Here is a 24,781-nt window from a genome sequence, read left to right as displayed (position 1 = left end):
TTTCCCTAAGTGATTGATACTTTTGATTACCACTAATGCCGCATGCTGTGAGCAGAGAGAAGTATAAGACAAGGTCCTTGCCTCTCAAGGCGCGTGACGTCTGTCTGACACTCGGCAGCTGGCTGACTTGTTTTCTATCATGAAGGGACACCGCACCGCACTGATTAGGACACGCACGCTGGACTTTGTCTTTGTGCAAGTGGTCCTTTTACATTCAGGTTAAAAGCTTCCTTTTTCCTTCCCCCTCCTGGGCACAAGTTTTCCTCTCTTGCACCCCACTGCTCCTGGCCTCCACTTCCTTGACCCCTAAGAGGTCCTTTAAGAACTTGCTAAAATTTCTGTGGTCACAAAATCAATTCTTGTGCTTTCGTGGTCTTTCGTGGACATGTGCAGAGTGGCAGCGAATTTGAGTCATCCAGCTCACGCACTCCCAGCTGAGAGGGAACCAAGCAACTCTCCCCTTTTCTGCGTCCGCTTTCCCGCTGCAAACAAGTGTCCTTTGAAATGTCTCTTTGGTGTTATCTGTGTGTTGGTGGCTTTGCTGTTTGAAGCGGTACCGGCTCGGCGTGCTGCAGTCCCGTCTTAGGCTCGTAAGCGCTGGGGACCGACTGCCGTCTGGACAAAAGACTAGCTTTTCTTGTGTTTGATAAGCTTTGTTTAGACATGAGTTCTAGTGCCGGTGGCTGTGAGTTCAATGTTAATGAACCAGCATATATATAAATACGTATTTATAGTACATAAGGTGTCTTTGAGTGCAATCAGAGAAAATAAGGTAGCATACGGATCAGTTAAAGAACAGGTGGTGACCAGTGACTCGCAGGAACCTAACTCTAGATCTCTTCTAGGAGCAGGGGTGAGTATTTGCTAATTCATTGTCTAACTGAATCCTGAGAGTTGACTGTAGCTAAATGGAATCCAGGCGCTCAGAGGGGCAGCCTCTTTTAAGACATGCTTCTGACTGCAGGGAATATTCCCGAAAAAGCAGAAGTAGTTCTGGCCACGCAGAGTGCCTCAGCTCAGCACAGATTTTTCTATCGGGTTTGGAAAAAACCTTAAAAAAAGATGTAACCACATTTGGTCTCGTAGAAGCATAAGTTGTTATAGACCATCCATCTGGAAACGGAGTAAATTCTTAATTCAGGAGTATTTTCCCTCGTCTTTGAACCTATGTAAGAGTTTGTGGGAAATGTTTGATACCCAAAACCAATAAATTGAAAGCTTTCCCCCAGCCAGACAACAGACCCCATTACGCAGGGTATAATAATTGTTATACTTAGCAATTCTCTTATTTGCTGGGAGCACCAGCCTTTTCAGAAAGGGATCATTTTGTCCCTTCTAATTGAAAAGATCACAAAATGCTTCAGTTTGGTGAAAAGCTTTGCCAACGTATCTATTCCCCCCCCCCCCCCCCCCACTTCTTACATTATGAAATGTTTGCAAATGGTTTCACACATACAGTATATAAGAATGTGAAAGTGATTCAGGAAAGGGAAAGCTTTGCTTAAAACCACTGGAAAATGCAGAAAGAAGGGGACAGAGGCAACAGGGGTGAGTGTGGCCTGTGTCATATAACAGCATACCTCTAATAACTCTAGACTCCTTTTTGTCAGCTTCCAAGTTCCCACAACCTTAAACAATGTCCTAACAAAATTCTCCAGAAAACGCTGTTGCATATTTCAGTGCTTTCACTCAATACATCTTGACTGAGTGTCTTCTGCGTGTGTCAGACCCTGGAGTGAGTGCTTGTGTACATTGCTGAATAAAATAGGCACGAATCTGGCTTTCATGGAGCTTATTATCTCATGGGGGTAGGCAGTCTGGTGGGGAAGCTTACTGTCTTGTTTAGGTATCTCCTTAGGATAAATTCCTAGAAGCTGGAAATTGAGTCAGTGGCCATCTTACTTCCATTTTAATTCAGCTCATCAGACGGCCCTCTTAAACAGTTATACCAAGTCATGTCCCTTTGACACCCCACTGACATTGGTATGCTTATTCTTTTTAAGTCTGTGCCAATCTGATAGATGAAATGAGCTCTCACAATTGCTTGTATTTGCATTTCTGTGATTTCTTTTTTTTAAACTGAAGTTGTGTATCCTTGCATGGGTATATTTCCATTTATGTTTCTCCTCTTGTGAATTTGTCCCTTTTATCATTAGGGTGATAATTTTCTCATTGAGCTGTAAGAGTTATAGATTTAAAATATTAACCTTTCTTCATATGTATGACAAATGGTTGTTTTTTTATCTTTTTGTTTTTGAACTTGATTCATGACCTCTGGTCCTACACACAAAGTTTGAATTGTTTTGTACTCAATGTGTCAATGTACTCAAATGTGTCAATATTTTCCTTTTCATTTATTTACTTAACAAAACTAGCTCCAGGCGCCAGACACTCACTGTTGTCTGTATTTTATGAGCACCCATTCATTTGATCTTTGTCACAACCCTATGAAGTGGGTCTTGCCTCTGTCCTCTGTTTCCCCCGCCCCACACTATTTTAAGATGAGGAAACCAGGTGGAGAGAAAGAAGTTCCGTACCTTGATGAAGGTTACCCAGCTAGTATGTGGTGAAGTGAGAATACAAACCTCATCCCAGGGCACTAAGCCACAGCAGCTGTGGTCCTGGTATCAGGTTTGTGTTTGTTTGTGGTTGCTTCAAAAATGCTTGCTGAATCTTCCCCATCTTTTTTTTCTTTTTCCAATATTTATTTATGTGACTGCACAGGGTCTTAGCTGTGGCACGGGGACTCTCAATTGAGGCATATGGAATCTAGTTCCCGGACCAGGGATCGAACTTGTGCCCCCTGCATTGGGAGCGTGGAGTCTTAGCCACTGGACCAGCAGGAAAATTCCTAGACTTCCCTATCCTTGAGGGCAAGTACCACATCTTTTATTTCTCCCAATGCCCTCCATACAGTACTGGGCACAGTGCAGCTAGATGCTTATGAATAAATACGTTCTGACTGAGTGAGGTGACGACATCTGGATTCCGGATCATCAGGTCACACTTTTGTTCCTGCTCAAAGCGGAGCTGACAGGTTTGATATTCTCCCTGTTGCCCCTCGCAGGTGACTTGGTACGCTCCCTCTGGCGCCTGCACTAGTGAACGTCCCTCTCCGAGGTCAGTGGTACTTCCCCTTACTCCACAGCCTCCCTTCCCTCCACAGATAAGCCTCCTGACGCTCCTCCCTGCTGGAGAAAGCCTAGTGAGCATTTTCCTAGGCTCCACTCTTCAGAATCTGTCATATAAACACCAAGAACGCACAAGAGGAAAACCCCAAGAGGGGATGACCGGGAAGCCCAAAGAAAGCTTGATCAGGCCTTTGACACTCACCTAGAGATGGAAAGTCTTCCAGCTGTGGTCCTGGGTTGTCTCTTCCTTTTGCACAGGAGGGAAGGAAGTGAGGAGCTATTTTGCTATTGCGATAGGCATTCTCACATGTTATCTCAAAGAGACTTAGTCAACATGATTAAGGAGCCGTCTTTGCCCATCATCTCTCCTCCTCTCACGTTCAGTCATTCGATGGATTCACTTGGTTCTTCCTTTGAAGCCTCTTGTGCATTCATTTTTTTTCCAGTCTCCCTGACTGTTCTCGAATTTAGCGGTTCCCAAAGTGTGGTCTTTGGACCAGCAGCAGCACCTGGGAGCTTGTTCAGTTCAGTTCAGTTCAGTTCAGCTGCTCAGTCGTGTCCGACTCTTTTCGACCCCACCAGGCTCCTCTGTCCATGGGATTCTCCAGGCAAGAATACTGGAGTGGGTTGCCATTTTCTTCTCCAGGGGATCTTCCTGACCCAGGGATTGAACCCAGGTCTCCCGCATTGTAGGCAGATGCTTCACTGTCTGAGGCACCAGGGAAGTCATTAGAAATGTGTTGGGTGCTTATTGTAGAAAATTTGGAAAATATAGACAAATGTGAAAGAAGCAGCCCAAAACAAAAATTACTGTGTAACTCTAACACTCAGAGGGAAACACTATTTTAATATTTTAACCTTTTTTTCTTATTAAGAAACATTAAAAAAATAATCTTTACTCCATTCTGTATGGATTGTACTCAGTCACTTCAGTTGTGTCCAACTCCGTGTGACCCTATGGACTATAGACTGCCAAGCTCCTCTGACCATAGGATTCTACACACAAGAATATTGGAGTGGGTTGCCATGCCCTCTTCCAAGGGATCTACCAGACTCAGGGATTGAACCCGAATCTCTTACATCTCCTGCATTGGCAGGTAGGTTCTTTACCACTAGCACCAACTGGGAAGACTTTTGCATGGATTATGGATTATTTATGGATTTTGTGTGGACTTCCCTGTAGCTCAGATGGTAAAGAATCTGCTTGCAGTGCGCAAGACCCAGGTGCAATCCCTGGGTGGGGAAGATCCCCTGGAGAAGGGAATGGCAACCCACTCCAGTATTCTTGCCTGGAGAATCCCATGGACAGAGAGCCTGGCAGGCAACAGCCCATGGGCTCACAGAGAGTTGGGCATGACTGAGCCGCTAACACTCCTACTATGTGCTTTGGGTCTTCCATTTCTTTCTTTCCTTTCCCCAGTCTTGTCTTGGATCCATGATCCTATTACTCTTCTTTTTTAAAATCGAAGGATATTTGACGTATAACACGTGCGGGTCTAAGGTGTGTGGCATGCTCATTTGGCCCGTTTATACTGAAGCATGATCACCATTATAGCGTTAGCTAATCCCTCTATTGTGTCACATAATGATCATTTCTTCTAGTGTTGGGAATAATTAAGATCTAGTCACTTAGCGGGTTTAATGCTCATGATACAGTTCTGTTGTCTGTAACCACTGTGCCCTTATGAGGGCTTTAGGACTTATTCACCTACTGGAGGCAAGCTGTTCTTCTTTTTAAGGCACATTCCTGACAGAGCAGCTTCTGGATTCAAAACTACTCAGTGAGTTCTTCTTGCCCTCTGATTCCCACACATCAAGTGCTCACCTTCGCATTCAAGGAGTTTTGCGATGGGATGTTTCCACGCTTCTGCGCTAACATGCCTGTTCCGTACGGCGTGGAGGCTGTATCCTTGGTACCTAACTATGCCACATGCTCAGTGGGCACCCAGTGCGTTTCTTCAGGGAATGAACGCATGTTCTGACAGCGTCGCGTCCTCGGTGAGCCATGCACGCGTGCCATTCAGTTCTCCTGGCTGGAAAAGCAGTATGTGCTGTGGTGCTTTCTCAAAATGCACACGACCAGGTCCGTCCCAGGAGATTCCGACCCACTGGGCATGGCTCCCCAGGCATTCCTACCTGATTGGCTCAGATCTAGAACGTCCCTTCCCCGTTTCAACCACGGGCCTGTGTTTATTAGACAGTCTCCCTTCACAGCCATCTCCCCTCCCCTCCCGAGTCCTGTCGTCCGTGGTCATACCACACCTTCTGCCTCTGCTGCGAGGAAGGGATGGGCCGGAGGGCAGAGTGACCTGAATCAGGCCAAGCTAGTCAGATTCTTCCCCTGGGAATCCGACGGTGTGGTGGAAGGCGCACGCGGTCGAAGGCAGTGGGTGCTGACACTCAGAAGGTTCTTTGCCCTTGGTGCTGGCAGCTGTGTGTGGTCCTTGGTGAGCAGAGGAGGCCGGCCTTCCGGGAGGAGAGGGGAACAGACATATAGGGGGAAGCAGGGAAGATAGCGAGGTCTCAGAGGGAAGGAGCCGGAGGAAACCGTCCCACGATGCTCCGGTTTCCCGCAGCCAGCTGTGTGGCTGGCGCTGACTCAGCCTCCCATTCAGGCACCCTTTTCCCCGGTCAGTTTGAGCATCCTGTTGAGAAGACCCTCTTTCCAGACCCGCCTCAGATTCCTACTCATGTTTCAGTGTCGCTCAGGGAACATTCCCCCGGGGATTCCCAGGTGGCACTCGTGGTGAAGGGTCCACCTGCCCACGCAAAAGGTGTGGGAGACTCGGGTTTGCTCCCTGGGTCAGGAGGACTCCCCTGGAGGCCGACATGGCCACCCGCTCCAGGATTCCTGCCTGGACAACCCCACGGACAGAGGAGTCTGGTGGGCTACAGTCCATGGGGTCGCAAGCGTCGGACACGACTGAGCGACTCAGCCCGCACGCAGGTCTTCTCACAAGCCGCCCTCTCCCACTGCATTTCTTCAGTTGTTATGGCCTCAGGAGGGATCACGGGGCTTTACAGAAGTAATCAGGTTGGCCGAATAACCCGGGATGGGGGAGGGACTTTACTGGTCCAGGGCAGAGAACCATGCTGGAGAAGAAAGCGGAGAACGCCAAGGTTGGGGGGCGTTCCTCTCCGCAGAGGAGGAACCTGGGGTCCCACGAGGACTTGGGGGGGAGGGTCCCACGAAGACTGGGGCCTGACCAGGCTAGAATCCTAGTGCTCTCACCCCGGGTGGGGCCGCAGGAGGGTCCTATCGTCCCCAGTCCGGGACCAGGGGGTGCCCAGAGTGAGTTCTGGGGCGCACACAGGATTCTGATGGGGAAACGGCGCTCTAAACAGTCCACTTGTCTCTCTGAGACTTGTCAGGCTCTAAGGCCCAAGGGTGTTTCCCGAAAGCTCACTAAGGGAATGAGGTTGTTCCTGAGCGAATCTGGCTCCTGACCCGCTTCGTCCGGGAGCAGGTCCCACAGCCAAGGGTCTCTGGAATGACAAGATGGGGAGACCCCTCTCCGCCTCCCGCCGGCTCTCGGCAAACGTCTGGGTCCCCCCTTCAGACAGACGGGCCGCCGGGCGCACCCGCCCCTCCCTCCACAGGCATCACACCTTCTCACAAGGGAAGAGCGAGATGAGGAGACAAGCTGGAGAATGGAAGAAACCAGAAGCGGCCAAGGCAAAGAGGCGAGCTCGCGGAAGGCAGCTTCCCTCCCAGGCTCCGCCCGCCGCTCAGGGCTGCTCCTGGCCCAGAGCTCGCTGTGTCTCCAAGTTTTGGTTCACGTCGGGTGGCTGGTTCAGACACGGCGCTTGTGCAATAGCCACGTGCTCATGGCCCTTCCTTCTGAGCGCTGAGCAGGAAGGGGGCGCCGCGGGCTGGCAACACCTGCCACCCCTACTTCCCGTAGAGACGTTCGGTTTCACTGTGAGTGCTGCGGGGACTGGCGAGGAAGGGGTGCACCCAGGCCGGCTATTTCTTCCTCTCCAAGCCAGCACGGGCATTGGTGACGGACAGGGAGGCCTGGCGGGCTGCGGTCCACGGGGTCGCAGAGACTCGGGCACGACTGATCGACTGAACTGAGCTGAAGCCAGCTCGGGGCTGGACCAGGGTCTCTTGGTTGCTTTGAGGAGCCTCGACTGACAGGCTGATGGAGGTTCGCGGACAAGACTGAGCTCCTGTCCTGTTTCTGTCGCCACCTCTGACCTTCAGAATCTCACGCTCAGGACTTGGGGTACACCTAGTTTGCCCCTCTTGCCACAGGCCTTTTGCTTAGTGACTTGGGGTAGACCAAACGCTCGTAATTAAAGGGGTGGGGCCGAGTGACCTCCGCTGCCCCGGGCCATCAAGGCTGAGTCACCTCCCAGGTGGGTGGGATTTGCCTTCCCAGGCTTAGCAGTAAGGCCCGCTGGTGAGTGTCCTGCTGAAAACTCACCACCCACCATCTGGTAACTTTGAGAAGGGGAATGACTCCTCAGATGGATCGGAGTTTCCTTAAGTCTTTGGAAATTAAAACGTTTCAGGAGCCCGTGGGATTTTTCTCCCCCTTTGGCTAAGTTACAAGGTGCTGCAAGCTGGAGGGCCTTCTCACTAGTTTTTCTGCAGTTTTCCAAGCGCTCAAAAGGTCCTGGCCTCTGGTTCAGGTAGATGGGGAGAGGTGGCCAGGAGCGACTGCTGTTTCCTTCTGTAGAGGAATCGACTGATTTGGTTTCAGGGAGTGGGAGGGGGCGGTGGGAGGCGGGGGTGCAGTCCTATTTTTATTTATGTCACCGCTAGGGTGACCTCTGGGACTCCCCTCTCAGTCCCTCCAAAGGCAGCTGTCTGGCGCGGCTGCAGAGGCGGGTGGCCCACCTTCGGAGGCGCCTGAAGACTCGGAGAGGCGGCCCTGCCTGCTGCCGCTGCGGCTCTGAACGTGGAGGACCAGAGCCTTGTTTTCGCTGGAGGCTCAGAAGGCGGCCAGGGAGTTGGGCACAACGCGCCGGAGGCCCCAAGGTTTGGCCCTCAGGACGGGCCTCCGGCTCTGTAGCCTGGAATGGCCATATGGCCACATTCCCTCCCCGGGCAGCCGGGCGCCGGCGGGCAGCCCCGAGGGGCAGCCCCCTGGGCGGGAGGCGGCGGTGCCTTTGTGCCCTTCCTCCCGGGGGCACGGGGCGGCCGCTGGAGGAGGGCCGGGGCGGCCCCGGGAGTCCCGCCAGGGCGCTGGAGTTGGGGAGCAGTGGAATCTCGTCTCCCTCTCGCAAGCCTCGCCCGCATCGTAATTCTTTTTATTTTTACTTTCGAGCCATGTAAGGCGCGCGGATGGGGTAGGAGCGTTCCGGCGACACGTTGCCAGAGGCGCAGCGCCCGCCCGCCCGCGTGGCCAGAGCGCAGGGAAGGGACAGGCCGCGCGCCCCGCCAGCCCCGCCGCCCACGGTCGCGGCTGCTCGGGGTCGCAGAGCCCGCCGCGCCGGCAGCCTCCACCCCCGCGGGCTCGCGGGGAGCCTGCGCTCGCGCTCCGAGCTCCGTGAGCGCCGGGGCAGCGCCGGGGCGCGAGGGCCCGGCCGGCCGTGCGCCCGGGGCGCGGGCAGGGGCCGCCCCGGCGGGTCCGCGCCCGGCGCCTCCGGCCGCCGGCGGCCCGGCCCACGTTTTCCGTCTCTCCCGCTCCCTCCGCCCCTGCGCGCGGCCCTCCCCTCCGCTCCCCCCGCCTCCCGCCTGGTCATGTGTCGCCTTTTTTTGTTTGCAGTGGAAACAATTTCTCGCCGCGGCGGAGGCGAGCGGGAGGCGGGACGGGGCGGGGAGAGCGGCGGGCCGGCGGGAGGACGCGCGGCGCGCCCGGCGGAGGCCGCAGGTCCCATGCCGCGCCGCGACCCCCGCGCCCCTGCCGCCCGCGCCCGCGGCCGCCCCCCGCCGCCCGCCGCCCCGCGCTCGCAGCGCCGCGCCCGCGCGCCCTCGGCCGGGCCCCCGAGCCATGCCCGCTGCGCGCCCGCCAAAGTTTGTGGGCTCCCGCTGAAGGGCCGCGGCGCCCCCGCGCCCCCGCGCCCCGCTCCGGCCAGGTGAGTCCGCGCCCGCGCGGGGTTGGGTCGGCTCGGGGCGCGTGCGCGCGCTCCGCTCGGGGGGCCGTCCCGGAGGCGGCCGACTCGGGGGCTCCGCAGTCCCCGGGGGCTAAGGCCCCGGGGTTAGGGGGGGCCCGGCTCGGCGGGGAACACGGGAGCCCCGGAGCCCCGGGGAAGTTGCCGGGTGCTAAGAGGCTCCTGGCCCCGACGTGCGGGCTGTTTTCCCCGGTGCCCCGACTTCCCAAACGAAGCGACGGACTTGGGGGTGTCGGCGGGACCCCCGGCGCCACGGGCCGGGGCTGGGGGTGCTGATCAAGGGGAGATCCCAGAAGAGAGACGGGCTCCTAACAAAGATCCCTCCACCCCCCTGACTGTGCAAGCTTGGCACCGGCAAAATCTCCCGAGGACCGAGTCCTGGTCACCCGGGCCCTCTCTGAATCCCCCCTTGGGCCCCGGAGGAGTTGCGGGGCGAGAGGCTTCCCTCGATGTGTTTCTGGGGCTCGGCGCGGCCGATAAAAGGCTGGTGCCGTCTGACCGGCAGTGAAGGCATGCGGGCTCCCGAGGGCCGGGCCGGCGGGGCGAGGAGCGGTTTCCCCGTCGCCCGGCAACGCCGCTGATGGACGCGGGCCGCCGCCAATCGCCGCGCCCGCAGGTCCCCTGGAAATGTTTTTGACAAGGACCGTCGGCGAGGGAGCAGAGCGCGTGTGCGCGTGCGCGGAGGGGGGGGGTTACCGCACACCCCAAACTCGCCACTGCCCTGCTCCGCTTGGGGGGGGGGGGGGGGGGGGGAGTGATTTCTCAACTTCTTAAAGTTCGCATTGACCATCTGTTGGGAGCGGGGCCACTCATGCCGTTGTCAGTTGTTTGCAGCCCTCTGGCAGCGGGCAAGGAATGAGCTTTTCTCCTGCATTTTCTCCGTGAAAAAAAAAAGGGGGGGGGGGAATAACGAAACCCAGCAAGTCACAAGCAGGAGGGTGTGCGTGTGCGGAACGTAGCCAATAGCTAACCGAAAAGTTGTAAGGAGGTCAGTGGTGGACATTTGCGGATCCGGCGAGCAGCCTTACTGGCAGTCGATGGAAAATGTTTGCTGAACTGCAGACTCACATGATCTGGATTCTTTCTCTGCCCCCCCCCCCCCCGCCCCTTCTAAAAAATAGTAGGAAAAAAAAAGATTTGGCGAATTATGTCGTTAGAGATCATAATGGAAAACTCCTCAGTGTGGTTTCTGGGAACGGTAGCGGTCAGCAGCTCTTGATGCGGTCGCTGTAAAATGCGGATTTATGGTGGTGCACTTAACAGCTGGCCAGCTTCGGGGGCACCGGAACACAAAGCCCGCGAGCGATCCAGGGGTGCTGAGCCCCGGAACCCTCTCTTCTGGGCAGCGCCGCTTTCCTAAGAAAACCGTATTGCTGGCAGTGTTTGTTTAAAACAAAAGAAAACATGGAGAATAGCATGTTAGTTCGTTTGGGAAGCTACTGACAAGTAAGCAAATTAAAAAGAAAGAGCAGCATGTTGTCATAGCAACAGTGCAATTAAATTACTTTACTGTCAGCCATGATATAATTTTCCTGTTTGGTAGCTCAGGAGACGTAAAACTTTTTTCCTCTGGAGCTAAAGTTGACTTCAGCGGCTGGGTCTTTTTCTTTTTTTCCCCCCTCTTTTGTACTCGACTGTGTGGATATTCCTTGTTATCAGAAAATTAGGTTATTTGATGAGGGGAGTCCCGTGAAAACTTTGAGCAGACAAGCCTAGCCTTGATTTGTTTACAAAGAAGGTAAAAGCTGTATCAGGCTGGTCTCTGTCTTACCTCCAAATTGGAAACACTAGATTATTCTTTAATAAGTATCCTATACTACTCAGAGTAGCCTCCCTATTTGATGAAAAACATATTCCCTGTGGATGAGCTGGAAGTATGTGAACTACCTGCTTCCATGGGCCTTTGGTGCCTGAAAATTTTTTCCCTCCTAACAGTTGGACATTTCCGGGCAGCTCCAGAGAGCACCCCCACCCCCCACCCCCGGGCCTTCTGTCTGCAGGCTGTTTGTCCACCTTTGCCTCCCCTTACCCTGCGTCTCCCAGGGGTGGGTGGTGTGGGGGGTGGTATACCAGTTCTCAGGTACCTTTGGGTATTCAGTGCCCCACATATGCTTTCTAGAGCTTCCCCAGCTGGAGTGGCAGTTATTTTAGGCGTGGCGTCAGTGAACTTTTGGAGCCATAGAATGATCCCGTCTTTGCTTCTGCTGTGTTCATTTTTTTCTTTTTCTTTTTCTAAACAGCCTGCACGATGTTACTCAGGGGTGGCTGTGCTTAGTCGCTCAGTCGTGTCTGACTCTTGTGAGACCTCGTGGGCTGTAGCCCACCAGGCTCCTCTGTCCATGGGACTCTCCAGGCAGAAATACTGGAGTGGGTTGCCATGCCCTCCTGCAGGGGATGGAACTTAGGTCTCCCACATTGCAGGTGGATTCTTTACTGTCTGAGGCACCAGGGAAGCCCAGGGCTGGGGTGGGGGACAAAACAGACACCCTTCTTACACCCAGCACGTTGTGGGAGAGTGGGAGACCTCTTTCCTTATCTTCCCGTTCTTTCTGTCTCACGTTGAGTGCTCGAGGGATGGACGTGTTTGTCGCTGTTGGGGTCACCCTGTGTGTGGACCTGTCACCCCCCATTGTCTTTCCTCCTCAGATATTTTATCCCTGTGCTAGGTTGTTGATAAAAATGGGGGAGGAGCAGAACAGAATTCCTTAGCAGTTTTTGTTGGATTTGCCTTCTTTCTTGAAGCTCCTGGCTGCTCTCCTGACTTTTTGCACTGATTTTAATTTCAGTGGATGGCTCATCTTCACATTCCTCTTTATTTGCGTGGTGTCTGACAGCGCTCACTTTTTTGTTCAGAGTGTAGTGTCCCAACGAAATTAACTGTGCTTCCTCCTCCACTTTGAATCCACAGAATAATTTGGCATCCCTCTTTAGACTTGCCAAATGTTATTAAAGTTGCAGTTTTAGGTCATGACTTGTGGTGGAAAAAAAGAAAAAGTCAAATAGAACACTGCTAAAGTGGTTCTCACCATAGCCAGTTTTAATTCCCAGGCAGTTGTGATGGTCTTCGCATGGAAACAGCTGAACGTAACCTGAAACAGTGGGCCTTCACCTTTCAGGTGTGTCTGTATTTTTTTTTCCCTGAGAAACGTAAATAGTAAGACCTGTCACCCAAAGTGACCTGGGTTGTGGCCGCACTTATTTTGTGGTGTTTTACTGTGAGGCTCAAAAGAATTTTGTACATTTTCATGTAAAGCAGGTAAACAGAGGCAAGCAGGAAATAACTGATTTTCCTAGGGTCACGGTGAGAGGCTTCAAGGATCAGGAAGAAGGCCCTGTGGAATTTCCCTTGTTTTGTTTTAAATTATTGCAGTGCAGTTGACGTACAGTGTTGTGTTGGTTTCTCGTGTACAGTGGAGCGGTTTTATACGTACTGCATGTCGGTTTTAACATCCCTTTCCCTCACAGTTTATCGCAGGGTATGGAATAGTGTCCCGCTGTGCTGCGGCACAGTCGGGCCTTGCCGGCACAGCTGGAGGGGTCTCAGTTGCCCCGCCAGGGGTGGGACCTGTAGCTTCTGCAGTGGGAGCGCTGAACGCCACCCCCGGACAGCCAGGGGCTCCCCAGGGCCGTGTGGTCCCTCCACGCTAGGTGTGGCAGACTCCCCGTCCCCTCTTCCCGCCGCACACCTTCCGGGTCTTGTCCTCGCGGGCCGTCGGGTCCCCGCGCTGCCCCCGGCGGCCCGGGGAGGGGGCGTCTCGGCGGGGCGGGGGCCGCGGCTGCCTCTCTGCCGGCGGGGTCCCCCCTCATCTTCTCTGTCTTGTGTGTTCCAGGAGCCTTCACGTAAATGGGTCCAGTCATGCCTCCCAGCAAGAAGCCGGAAAGCTCAGGAATTAGCGTCTCCAGCGGGCTGAGTCCGTGTTACCGGGGCAGCGGCTTCTCCAAGGCCCTCCAGGAAGACGATGACCTGGACTTCGCCCTGCCCGACGTCCGCCTAGAGGAGGGGGCCATGGAAGATGAGGAGCTGACCAACCTGAACTGGCTACACGAGAGCAAAAACCTGCTGAAGAGCTTCGGGGAGTCCGTGCTGCGCAGCGTCAGCCCGGTGCAGGACCCGGACGGCGAGCCGCCGCCGTCGCCCGCCCACTCGGACGCGCCCTACGACGCGCGGCAGAACCCCAACTGCAAGCCGCCCTACTCCTTCAGCTGCCTCATATTCATGGCCATCGAGGACTCTCCCACCAAGCGCCTGCCCGTCAAGGACATCTACAACTGGATCTTGGAACACTTTCCGTATTTTGCAAACGCACCTACTGGGTGGAAAAACTCAGTGAGACACAATCTGTCCTTGAATAAATGTTTTAAGAAAGTGGACAAAGAGAGGAGTCAGGTAAGCCTCGGGGACTGGAGCTCAGGTTTTCCTTTTGGAAGTGAAACATGTCTCTCCATGCACAGAAAATGTTCAGGAATGTGAGTTTGTTGTATGGAAGTGGCCGTTGCGTAAACGGAGAACTCCGTCTCATTGCATGCGTTCAGGCGGTGGTCAAGAACTTCCTTTTCCTGCGTTTGGTGTTTCTGAAGCTGGCTTGAGGGCTTCCCACTGGGAGCAGGGTTACAAAACAGTGGTTTGCAGACCTGATGGGCTCTTAGTATGGTCATCCTTCAGCGTGGGTGGGTCCCTTTGGTTTTCAAGACCAAAGGAAGGTCTGTATTCTGAGAGCACCATGAAGCCTGAGGAGTGTAAATATACATATGTAGGAAAACTGCCACCAAGGGCTAGAGAAATGTGGCATTTGTATTCTTTCTGAATATTAACTCAAAGAAAGGCTGTTGGTCTAGGATTCTGGAATAAATACACAGTGGTGGACATTGTGCGGATGACTTGAACATCTTTACATACTGCAGGAACCAAGGCCCCCCCAGTGCCCAGGTGACTCTCTTGAAATTCTGGGCTCTGTAAAGTGTTTGGCAACTTTGAAATTCCCTCTCAGTGTGGAAAACTGGGCTGAGAGTAAGGTTCTCATTTAAGACTGGCTTTTTAAAAGGTTGAATTTTTGCTTTAAAGCCTTTAAAGCTCGAGCCTCGTGATTTGCTAAAGAAGTTTTAATAATTTGCTTTATCTTTCTCGTATGGAATATAATAGGTAGATGGAGAAGGCAATGGCACCCCACTCCAGTACTCTTGCCTGGAAAATCCCATGGAGAGGGGAGCCTGGTAGGCTGCAGTCCATGGGGTCGCTGAGAGTCGGACACGACTGCAGCAACTTAGCAGCAGAAAGAAGGTGGGCTATTAGGAAAATGGTGACCTAGCTTGAAGTTCTGAAAAGTAACATGTGTGTGTGCTAAGTCGCTTCAGTCGTGTCTGACTCTGTGAGACCCTGTGGACTGTAGCCTGCCAGGATTCTCTGACCATGGGATTCTCCAGGCAAGAGTGCTGGAGTGGGTTGCCATGTCCTCTTCCAGGGGATCTTCCCGACCCAGGGATCGAACCTGCATCTCTCGCTTTGGCAGGTGAGTTTTTTACCACTAGCGCCGCCTGGGAAGCCAGAAAAGTAACGTGGCCACGGCTAAGGTAACTTGGCAGAAGACCACTCCACTCAGTTTTCACGTTGCCGTGTCCTCCAGCTTTGGCTCCTATGCTAGCGGTGCTGCAGTGTGCAGCGGGTGGTCTGCTTTCCTTTCTTTTTTAAATATTTATTCGGCTGCACCAGGTCTTGGCTGCAGGGATCCTGACCCGGGATCGAACCCAGGCCCCCGCCTTGGGAGCTCGGAGTCTTAGTGGACCATCAGAGAAGTCCCTGCTTTCCATTCTTTTTGAAATTCAGGTTCAGGCTCAGGACCATTTTCGTGTGGGCTCAGCAGCTGCACAGGGTTGGGGCCTCTCATTTCTTCTGTCTCCGGGAACAGGTTTGTGCTTCTAGTAGGATCTTGAGCCTGAGAAGATTCTACTTGCCCAGGTCTACGGCTGGCCGGGCTGAAACCCCGTTTCTCCTTGCTATCCCTGGGCGTGCTTGCCGGCAGGTGCTGTTCACCCAGCGTTTGTGCTGAAGGTGGGGTGGGGTGGTGTGCAAGGCCTGAGGAGGGCATTGCCTCGGAGGAGGAAGCTGTGGATGCTGAGGAGCTTTGCTGCTAGCCCGGGAGCAGGTGGCACCTCGTCCAGCATGCAGGAGTGAACACGCCTGAGCGCCCTGGCCCTGCCCTCGCAGGTCCTCATCCCGTAACTGTAACCGTCACGGGATGCTGCTGCTGTCCCCAGGAGTCCGTCACACTCTCCTCCCGTCCTTATCCCAGAAGGGCCATTGGGAGACTGACCTCTGGACTCGACTCTGCTGAGTGTTTCCTGATCGTTCCTTGAACTTAGAGAAAACTCGCTGTTTCTATGAAGAACTAAGTCCGTAACCTTAAAAGCTTCCATACAGGTGGGTCCTCTGGAAAGGGAAGGTCTGGACAAGCAGTTTCACATCCCAGGTGGCGCTAGTGGTAAGGAAGCCGCCTGCGAATGCAGGAGACATAAGAGACGCGTGTGATCCCTGGGTGGGGAAGACCCCCGGGAGGAGGGCAAGGCAAACCACTCCTGTATTCTCGCCTGGAGAATCGCATGGACAGAGGAGCCTGGCGGGCTGCGGTCCTTGGGGTTGCAAAGAGTCGGACACAACTGAAGCGACTGAGCACGCAGCACGGAGAAGCAACCACAGGGTTAGAAGGCAGAGAAGACAGAGCTGTCAGGCCCGCCAGGGTCGCACATCCCTGCTGCTGTGATGACCGGGGCTCTTAGTTTGGTGTGAAATGATTCTGCGCGTTACCGCACGCCTGGCTTGGCGTGTTTGCTCTCACACTGGGCCACATGAAAGTAATTGAGCAAATGCACGCTCTGAAATGTTCAACAAGACCAGCTCCACGGCGAGCGGAGGCACTCGGGAGTTATCGTTCATCAGCCTGGGGCGTGACAAGCGGGTGTCCGACGGCTCCGCCCGGCACCCCGCCCGGCACCCCGACGCTGCTCTGGGAGCCCGGTTTGCCCGGGGTGACGGCTGTCATGGCACACACAGTGCTTGTTGAAAGGGAACGGTTTCGAGGGCTTGAGGGTGGTTAATCCTGTGAAACGCAGAGTCGTGGCTCCCCGGCTGGACGGACCTGTACCGACATGCTTCCAGTGAGATGCCAGTCGGTTCTGTGGCTGGGAGTTTGTTCCCAGCATTGCTGATGCTGCAAGAACAAAGTAGGGGTGCGAGCTCCTGGTTTCTCTCCGCTTCCCTCTGATTCCCCAGGGGCCAGCTGGAGGCTCTCTGGTGAGGGGCAGGCTCCCGGGTGCCCTCAGGCACCGGTCCCAGCCCCTTCGCTTGCGAGTGAGTCAGGGAAAGGCGTGTCCCCCACGCTCTGGCTGGTGAAAGCCCCTCGGGCTGGCAGGTAAGCTTGTTTTTCCCTAGGGGATTTTACGTGGATGTAGCTCCCGCGCTGAGGTTCCACTGCAGCCCAGGGCTTACGCGGGAGCCTGAATGCTGGTGAGAAGGATAGTGGGGGGCAGGTGGAAGCCTTGCGTTTGTGTGCACAGGGTTAGCTGTCCCTCTTCTGTTCTCTTGTTTAAGGTGGAGAATCGCCTTAGGCCAAGATGCACAAGTGTGAGCGTGCAGAATCCGGTGTGATCCTTGTCTCTGGGGGCCTGGGGGCCTTGTCTCTGCGGCACAGCTGCTTGGCCGCAGCTGTGGGGAGGGGGGACTCCCTGAAACACTTGCGGAGTCACCTGTGCCTCTTACACACCCACCACTTCTCCTGATTCAGCAGCAGAGACTCTGTTTAGCAGGACTAAGGTGGCTGGGGAAAACCGAAATTCTTAATAAGCTTCATATTTCTGATTTCATCCAGATTTGGGAATCCTTGAATCAGATGCCCTTTCGGGTTCTTTCCAATGCAGAGATTTCATCAAGAACATATTCTCATGAATGAGTAAGTTAGGTGTGAATAGTATTTTTTTTCCTGGTTTATTTCTGATAGGAATTTGAAAGATAGAGGTTTTTTTTTTCTTTCTCCCCAACATTTCAGACATATACAGTACAGAGAACAGTGTAGTGCCTCTGTAACCATCATCACCATTGGCCACACCAGACTTAGTAGTTAACAAGCTGGCCTCCCTTATTCATTCATTTTTGTCTTTCTGTTCTTAAGTAATTTGAAGCAAATCCTATCCCTTGTGTCATTTTATTCCGACACCTTTTAGTGTGTTTAGGAGTCATTTCCGTAACCACAATGCCAGTGTCACCTCTAACAAAATGAACAGTTCTTTGGCATCACCAGATGCCAGGTCTGTTGTTCAGATATTCTTGATGGTTTACAAAATGTTTGAATCAGGATCCAGACGTCGTTTAAGTGCTGCATTGGGCTCTGGTGCTTCAACCTGTTTTCATCCGCGGCAGACGCCTGGCCCCTTCCTTGTCAAATTGACCCCTCTGCATAATGTGTCTGCTTCATTGGGGTTTCATTAAGCTTGTTCCTCCGTCCCCTTGTACGTCTCCCCTGTGAAATGGAAGTACGTGCCAAAAGGCTAGATCCCGTTCTGGCTTGTTTGGCCCCCGGGAGTACTTTATGGCCGAGTCTCGTGCCTCCTCACGTCAGGGAGGCTGGTTGACCCACGCCTGGGGGCGCCGAGCTTGAACTGTGGGTTCACGCAGGGTTGGCTGCACTCTCCTCTGCAGAGTCCCCTGCAGCCTTTCATCTCGCGGTCTCATCCGTGGGTAGCCTTTGCCCAGGTCAGTCAGGACAGAGGTCCAGAGTCTGGGATTCCGTTTTGAATTTCCTAACCACAGATCTAGTTGGAACCACAAGACTGGTGTGTGCTAACCTCTCTGAGTATTTGTAAATGAGACATAGAGCACAGTTTTTTATTTTTTATAAACTGGATTATAGTGGCTCAGGTGTGCGTATTGCTATTTCTGTGCTTTTTCTTGACTTTCCAGTTTAACAAAACATACTGCTGTCATCAGAGGGTTTATAAGGGAAACAGTGTACAGAAGTACATCTGTTATATTCAGAGCTTTAAGTACAGTTTTAGCTTACACATATAAGCAGCTTGTCTTGGTTGAAAGAGGCCTCGATTGGAAGCCAAGATAACTGGTTCGCATTTTGATGCTGGGAGTACATGGCTGCCTGGACCTCAGTTTCCTCAGCTATAGAAGCAGAACTTTATTGTTCCTTGGGGCTTCTTAACCTGGGGTCTTTGAATGTCAGAGGCTTTGCAGACAGCCTGAAATTGTTGATAGCATGTCATGTGACTATGCATTTTCCTAGAAGATTTCAAGATTTTGTTCGATCAGTTTTTTGGTTCTTAGTGGGACTCCTGACCCTGGAAAGGTGAAGAACCATGTGTGTTTTGTAATAACAGTAATGGACTTAGAGAACACTTCATTTGTGCTTTCCAAATAGCTTATTTCTTCCTCACTACAACCCTATGAGGTAGGCCCTGATTTCCTTCTTAAAATGGATGGTGATTAAGCTCAGAGTGGTTAAGGGACTTGCCAGAGGTCACACAGCTAGTACCCAGCAGAGCAGGAATCCATGCTGATCCCCTCCAGCTCTGCAGGGCATGCGCCGACCTTAGCCCCAGTGCTGGGCCATGCTTCCTCAGTACAGAGGCTGGCCGTTGATCTCGGGGTGCTTCCTAAAAGTATGCTATGAACACCAGTTGTAGAGGAACTAAAATAACTCAAATACACCCGGAATTTACTCTGGGGGTACAGGGTAGAGGAAGATAAATATAGAGAATGTTTTTGTGCTTTGAAACGGGGCCAACCTTTAAGCAGCTGGAAAGGCGTTGAGTTTGCATGAAGCATATGGTGCGTGGCCCTCCCAGCTCCTCGCTTCCAGGTTCTCTCCTAGGCCCCCTGCCTCCCAGGTCCCCTCCACAGAGGTTTGGCCCAAGTTCAAAGTCCCTTATCCCTATGTTTATGCAAATTCTCCCTCCAGTTCCCAGCCCCCTTGATGTTCGCTTTTCCATCCTGATGGATGAAATTTCTTTTTCAGAAGCAGTTTTGAAAATGCAGCCCCTCTGACACAGAGCACCCCTCATATAGCAGCACCGCTGTATCACAGTTGCTCTTATTCCCTCCCTTTGGGGGTGCAGCTGCAGAATCAAGAGCATTTCCTTTCCCCATGACAGTGCCACCACGCCTGTGATTGTCATTTTAGGAAGAAGAAGGGCCTTATCTACCATTGTCATTATTTTGTCGGGGGCAGGGGGGAGGCTGGTGGTAAATGATGCTTTTTGATAAACTCTGCAGTTCGGCCTTGTTGAGTACATTACTAAAAATTGGGGTAGTGTTGCATGGTGGGACATGCAAAAATGAGATGAGGTGTAAAAGATTCTTCCGTGGTCATCAGGGCAGGCGACGGTCCTGTTTACCTCTGAGCTGGGGCCGCCCTGCATAGAGCAGGAACACGGCCTCTTTCTCACCAGTGCCTGCTGCCTGGCGGGCTGTTTTCCATGGTCCGCGCTGTATGCTGTGATGCCTTGGAAGGTTGAGACTTTACGGGGGTCTCTGGGGGGCCTGAAGCAAACATCCGCCCGTGTCACAGTCCCTGGAATAGAAAGCACTTCATACCAGCATCCTCAGGGAGGTCCACAGATCTGTGTCCTGCCTTCGGCCACGCTGCGCTTTTAGTCCTGCCCATCTGTTCCGTCCGGACCCTGCTTTCCCCCGCCCTGATTCTTCCAGGTAGGGGTGCCTTGGCTGGGGGATGTTTCTGCTGTCTTCCTCTTGCCTCATTTGTTCATTCAGGAGACTTTGAAAGCACCCGTTGTGTTCAGAACCAACCGGCCTTCCTGTGCTAAGTGCTGGAAGGGTACAGGGCTGGGCGAGTGGCCCGGCTGGGGAGCCTTCTCGGTCGGGCGGGCCCATCTGCACGGCGTCCTCCGTGCTCACTGAGCGCCCGGCAGAAGCCGTTCTTCCCGCACGCTCCTCCTCTCCTCGTCCGTTTCCTGTTTCTCATGTCATCGCCCTTCTGGCCCGTCCGTTGCAAGAGGACCCTGCTTCTCCAGTGCCCACGGCGGTTCCTCTGCTACTGACCTTGGTGAGGGTCCATGCAGGTGTCTGGAAAGCTTGGTTCTTCTGGATCTGAGGACCCCATTAATGTATCTGTCTAGTATTGCAATGCAGGAGACCCTGGTTCAATTGCTGGGTTGGGAAGATCCGCTGGAGGAGGGATAGGCTACCCACTGCAGTAATCTTGGGCTTCCCTGGTGGCTTAGCTGGTAAAGAATCCACCTGCGATGCGGGAGACCTGGGTTCCTTCCCTGGGTTGGGAAGATCCCCTGGAGAAGGGAAAGGGTACTCACTCCAGTATTCTGGTCTGGTGAACTCCATGGACCATATAGTCCATGGGGTGGCAAAGAGATGAAGAGGACTGAGCGACTTTCATTTTCAGTATTGTTTTGCATTCTTTTAGGTGGGGCTTGGTGGTACCCAGGTAAGTCTGTGAGATACTTCTTCACTGATGGACTACCTGGATATGCAACCAGCAAGAGACTATTCTCAGAACCTCCCCTGTTGAGCTGAAGAGGCTCCAGGAGTTCCCTCTGAAATCACTTTAGCCGTGGGATAATTCTCTGCGCTAAACAATATAGGAATTTGGCACACCAGTCTCCTCTTGGAAAGTCGTGTGTTTTGCTTTTAGTGATGGGTTGTTGGGATTAATTCATTCCCCCTCACAGAGCCTTTGAACGTCTTAACGCTCTTAAGCTTTAGCAATATGGTGACAGGTTTTAGATTTCTTAGAAAATCCCCCCTTCTCAATGGACATGTTTGTGGTTGAAACAGATGATGATGAATACATGTATATATACACACATATACATTTAAAGGCTGATATGATGTTCATTTTGATGATACTGTGTTTATAGGCTGATCTTTTGTTTGTGGATTTCAGCTGTGTGGCCCCCTTGAAGTGTTTAATTCTTGTTCTCCACTCCTGTCGCTGGTAACTTGCTTGTTGTTTCTCTCAGTGAACACGTCCAGCCACCGGTGAGGATTTTTCTTTCTTCCTCTTCGTCCTGCTGTGTTTTGTTTCCTTTCTTCCCTCCCTCTTCTTAGTTGCAGCAGGCTGGCTGGTTTGGGCTTCATGGCTCCACGGCATGTGGGATCTTAGTTCCCTGGCCAGGAATCGAACCCACGTCCCCTTCTTTGGAAAGCAGATTTTTAACCACTAGGCCAGGGAGGTTCCCAGCCGAGTAAGAGTTATCCCCTGGCCGCATTTGCTTTAACACTGGCTTCAAGGGGCTTCCCTGGTGGTTCAGACAGTAAAGAGTCTGCCTGCAGTGCAGGAGACCCAGGTTCAGTCCCTGGACTGGGAGGATCCCCTGGAGAAGGGAATGGCAGCCCACTGCAGTATTCTTGCCTGGAGAATGAGAATCCCCGTGGACAGAGGAGCCTCGCGGGCTGCTGCCCGTGGGGTCACAGAGAGTCAGACACAGCTGAGGGATTAAAACTTTCACTTTCTGGCTTCAGAGTGTTCAGACAGTTGAAGTTCACTCCTGTCAGTCCTCTGGAATCCCTCTGCCCTAGTAGAATGTCAGTGTCTCATTGCCTGTAATTTCAGGGACTCTGAGCACTTTTTACTTATTTGTTCAGTAGCATTATTTGGTAATATCAAAGGTTAAAATAAAAAACTAAGATTTGGTTTTTGCCTTTTAGAATTTTACATTCCAATGAAATAGACATTATACAAATACAGATTTAAACAAGTGTAAACCATTGCAGGTATGAGAAGAGTGCCAGCTCCATAAGTGAGGACGGTCAGGGAGACTTCTCTTCCCCAGAGAGGGCACTTGGAGCTGAGATAAAAGTAGTAATAAGCAGGTTTTGAATATTCCTTCTGGGGGTGGGACACTTGAATGAATTGTTAACAAGCATGAATGGACATGAGACCTCCAAGGATAGATTAGTTAGGTGGAGGTTTGACTGTTTCTATTAAAAGATGCTTGCTCCTTGGCAGAAAAGCTATGAGCAACCTAGACAGCCTATTAAAAAGCAGAGACATTACTTTGCCAACAAAGGTCCGTCTATTCAAAGCTGTGGTTTTTCAGCAGTCATGTGTGGATGTGAGAGTTGGACTATAAAGAAAGCTGAGCGCTGAAGAATTGATGCTTTTGAACTGTGGTGTTGGAGAAGACTGTTGAGAGTCCCTTGGAGTGCAAGGAGATCAGTCCTGGGTGTTCCATTGGAAGGACTGATGCTGAAGCTGAAGCTCCATTACTTTGGCCACCTGATGCAAAGAGCTGACTCATTTGAAAAGATCCTGATGCTGGGAAAGATTGAGGGCAGGAGGAGAAGGGGACGATAGAGGATGAGATGGTTGGATGGCATCACCCACTTGATGGCCATGAGTTTGAGCAAGGTCTGGGAGTTGGTGATGGACAGGGAAGCCTGGCGTGCTGCAGTCTATGGGGTTGCAAAGAGTCGGACACGACTGAGCGACTAAACTGAACTAGTCATAAACAGGAACTCCAAAAACCGGTGAACTGAGCAAGCTAGAAGTGCATGCTTTGCCACATAAAGCGGGTCTTGCAGAATCAGACAGAAACCCGCCTTGCATCCAGCTTTCTCCCCTGCTGTTCTGAGCACACTGCGTGTCTCTGTGTCACACCTTCTCACGGCCTAAGTGGCTTCTGCTGGCTTCTTCTTTCAGGAAGCAGAAGAGGGTAGCAGGGAGACAGAAGGGAGTCCCACTGAGTTACTAATTTTAAGGAGCTTTTCAGAAACACCCCCCCCCCCCCCACCACGCTGCTTTCATCTTGTTGGCTAGCTCCTGGCCACGTGACCCCTTTTGGCAGCAAAGATGGCTGGGAAATGTAGTCTTTTAGCCGAGGCCATTGCTATCGCAAGGAAAATGCTGAGTCTGTTACTAAGCAAGCGTGAGATTTTCAGTCACAGAGGTCCGGACAGTCTCGGAGATGAATGTTGCTGGGCCTAAGGGATGTGTTGGAACAGTGTCAGAGAAGAGGAAAGAAATGGGTGATCAGAAAGGTTATGTAAATAAGTATGAAGAATTGGTGGAGGAGGTAGGGTGCTAAAGGGAAACGTTAAATTGTTTTAGTAATGTAAGTAAAGCGGAGATGATGACCCATTTTTCAGACACTCCATTTATCGGGGTTTTGCTTCCAGATATTCTAGGTAAATTGCATTTAATATCTTCAGAAGCGACAGCTTGATAGAGGTGAAGATGCAGTCATGTGCCAGGTGCGATAAGAAGAGAAGCAGGAGAATACATGGTTGAAGACAGGGAGGGGGGTAAAGTAGTTCTTTTGATAATAGCTCGGTGGTTTGCTATGCCAGGTTACCGACAGTTTCAAGAAGAGAAGGAATTCTTTGATGTGTGTGTGTGTGCGCGTGCGTGCGTTGTGGCGCTGTTTGAGTACTTCTGCTTGTGAACTTAGCAGGAGACCAGTACACACGGGCAGAGTGACTGCGCTGCTTCTCGGGGGAGAGGGTCTCCAATTCCGCTTCCTTCTTGCCCTTGCGTCCCTATGGGGTGCGTCGGGCCCCCTCCGGGGCCAGTGCGTTAGAGGTGAGTGTTGCCTTCACCGGAGCTCTGCGCAGAGTGGTGACGGTCACCCTCGGGACGGGGCCCGTAAGTGACTTCACTGGTGTCAGGAAACAGCTCGCGGGGCGCTCGGACACACGCACTTTGTGTTTAGAAGAAAAGACCAAGTCGTGTGGGCGCTGGCTCCAGCCGTGGTTGTTGTGGAAGCAGAGAAGAAGCACATGGAGACTCCTGGCGTTAGACGGCCGGCAGCGTGGCTCAGGGCTGGGGCGCAGAGTCTCGCTTAGGACACCCGGAGCGCTCCGTAGAGTGCTGTGTTCCTTCTGGAATCTTCCCCAGGCGCAGTCATGTCAAGTGAGAAACTGCATTTACAGCCACAGTTCTGAGACGCTACGGAAGCCTTACTCTGCAAGGTGAAAATTAGATTGCATTTACAAACAGGGCTTCCCTGGTGGATCAATGGTAAAGAATCCACCTGCCAGTGTAGGAGATGCAAATTTGATCCTTGGGTCAGAAAGATCCCCCTGGAGAAGGAAACGGCAACCCACTCCCATATTCTTACTGGGAAATTCCTTGGACAGACGAGCCTAGCAGGCTGCTGCCCATGGGGTCACAGAAGAGTTGAACACGGCTTAGCGACTAAACAACAATAGCAACTCGGAAAGTAGCATCAGTCATCTCAGAAGTATTTCAGCAGAGTAGTCATGCAGTACAAGTTCGTGACGTGCCAGGTGCCATTCTGGGTACCGGGGATACAGTGATGCGTGTATCACTGTGATGCATCGCCCCTCATATTTCTCCTGGATCACCCGCATGGTGGGGGCAGAGAGGGTGACAGGGAGGGCTGTGTTTAACAGTAGATCCGTACGTGGACACACGTAGGTAATGATGATACCTGCAGTGAAGACAAACGGGAGAGTGGCCTAGAGGGGGTGGGGAGGAGAGCAGAGGCTTCCCGCGGCAGCGGACTGGGCCAGCCGTGAGTAGCAGGAGAGATGCAGGCAAGATAGCCTTGGAGAGAGAACAGCGCATGCAAAGGCCCTGGCAGCGGCTTGAAATGTC

General features: G+C 52.7%; 1 protein-coding gene across 9 annotated transcripts in view; it reads left to right on the top strand.

Annotated features, from left to right (window-relative positions):
• FOXN3 (forkhead box N3) overlaps positions 1–24,781 on the top strand; it is a 435,192-nt gene that overhangs the window by 169,695 nt on the left and 240,716 nt on the right. For 8 of the 9 annotated variants that reach the window (XM_070469776.1, XM_070469769.1, XM_070469771.1 and 5 more), the window contains one exon: positions 13,025–13,581. In XM_070469776.1, coding sequence (XP_070325877.1) covers positions 13,039–13,581 — 543 coding nt within the window. In that variant the 5' untranslated portion in view covers positions 13,025–13,038. Of the gene's footprint in view, positions 1–9,035; positions 9,159–13,024; positions 13,582–24,781 lie in introns of those variants that run through there. The other variant, XM_070469775.1, reaches the window with a different exon arrangement.

The sequence above is a fragment of the Odocoileus virginianus genome, chromosome 6 (genome assembly GCF_023699985.2).
Source record: "Odocoileus virginianus isolate 20LAN1187 ecotype Illinois chromosome 6, Ovbor_1.2, whole genome shotgun sequence".
NCBI classification, from domain to species: Eukaryota; Metazoa; Chordata; class Mammalia; order Artiodactyla; family Cervidae; genus Odocoileus; species Odocoileus virginianus.
The sequence above is the reverse complement of the archived record's forward strand: the minus strand, read 5'-3'. Positions and strand labels throughout refer to the sequence as shown.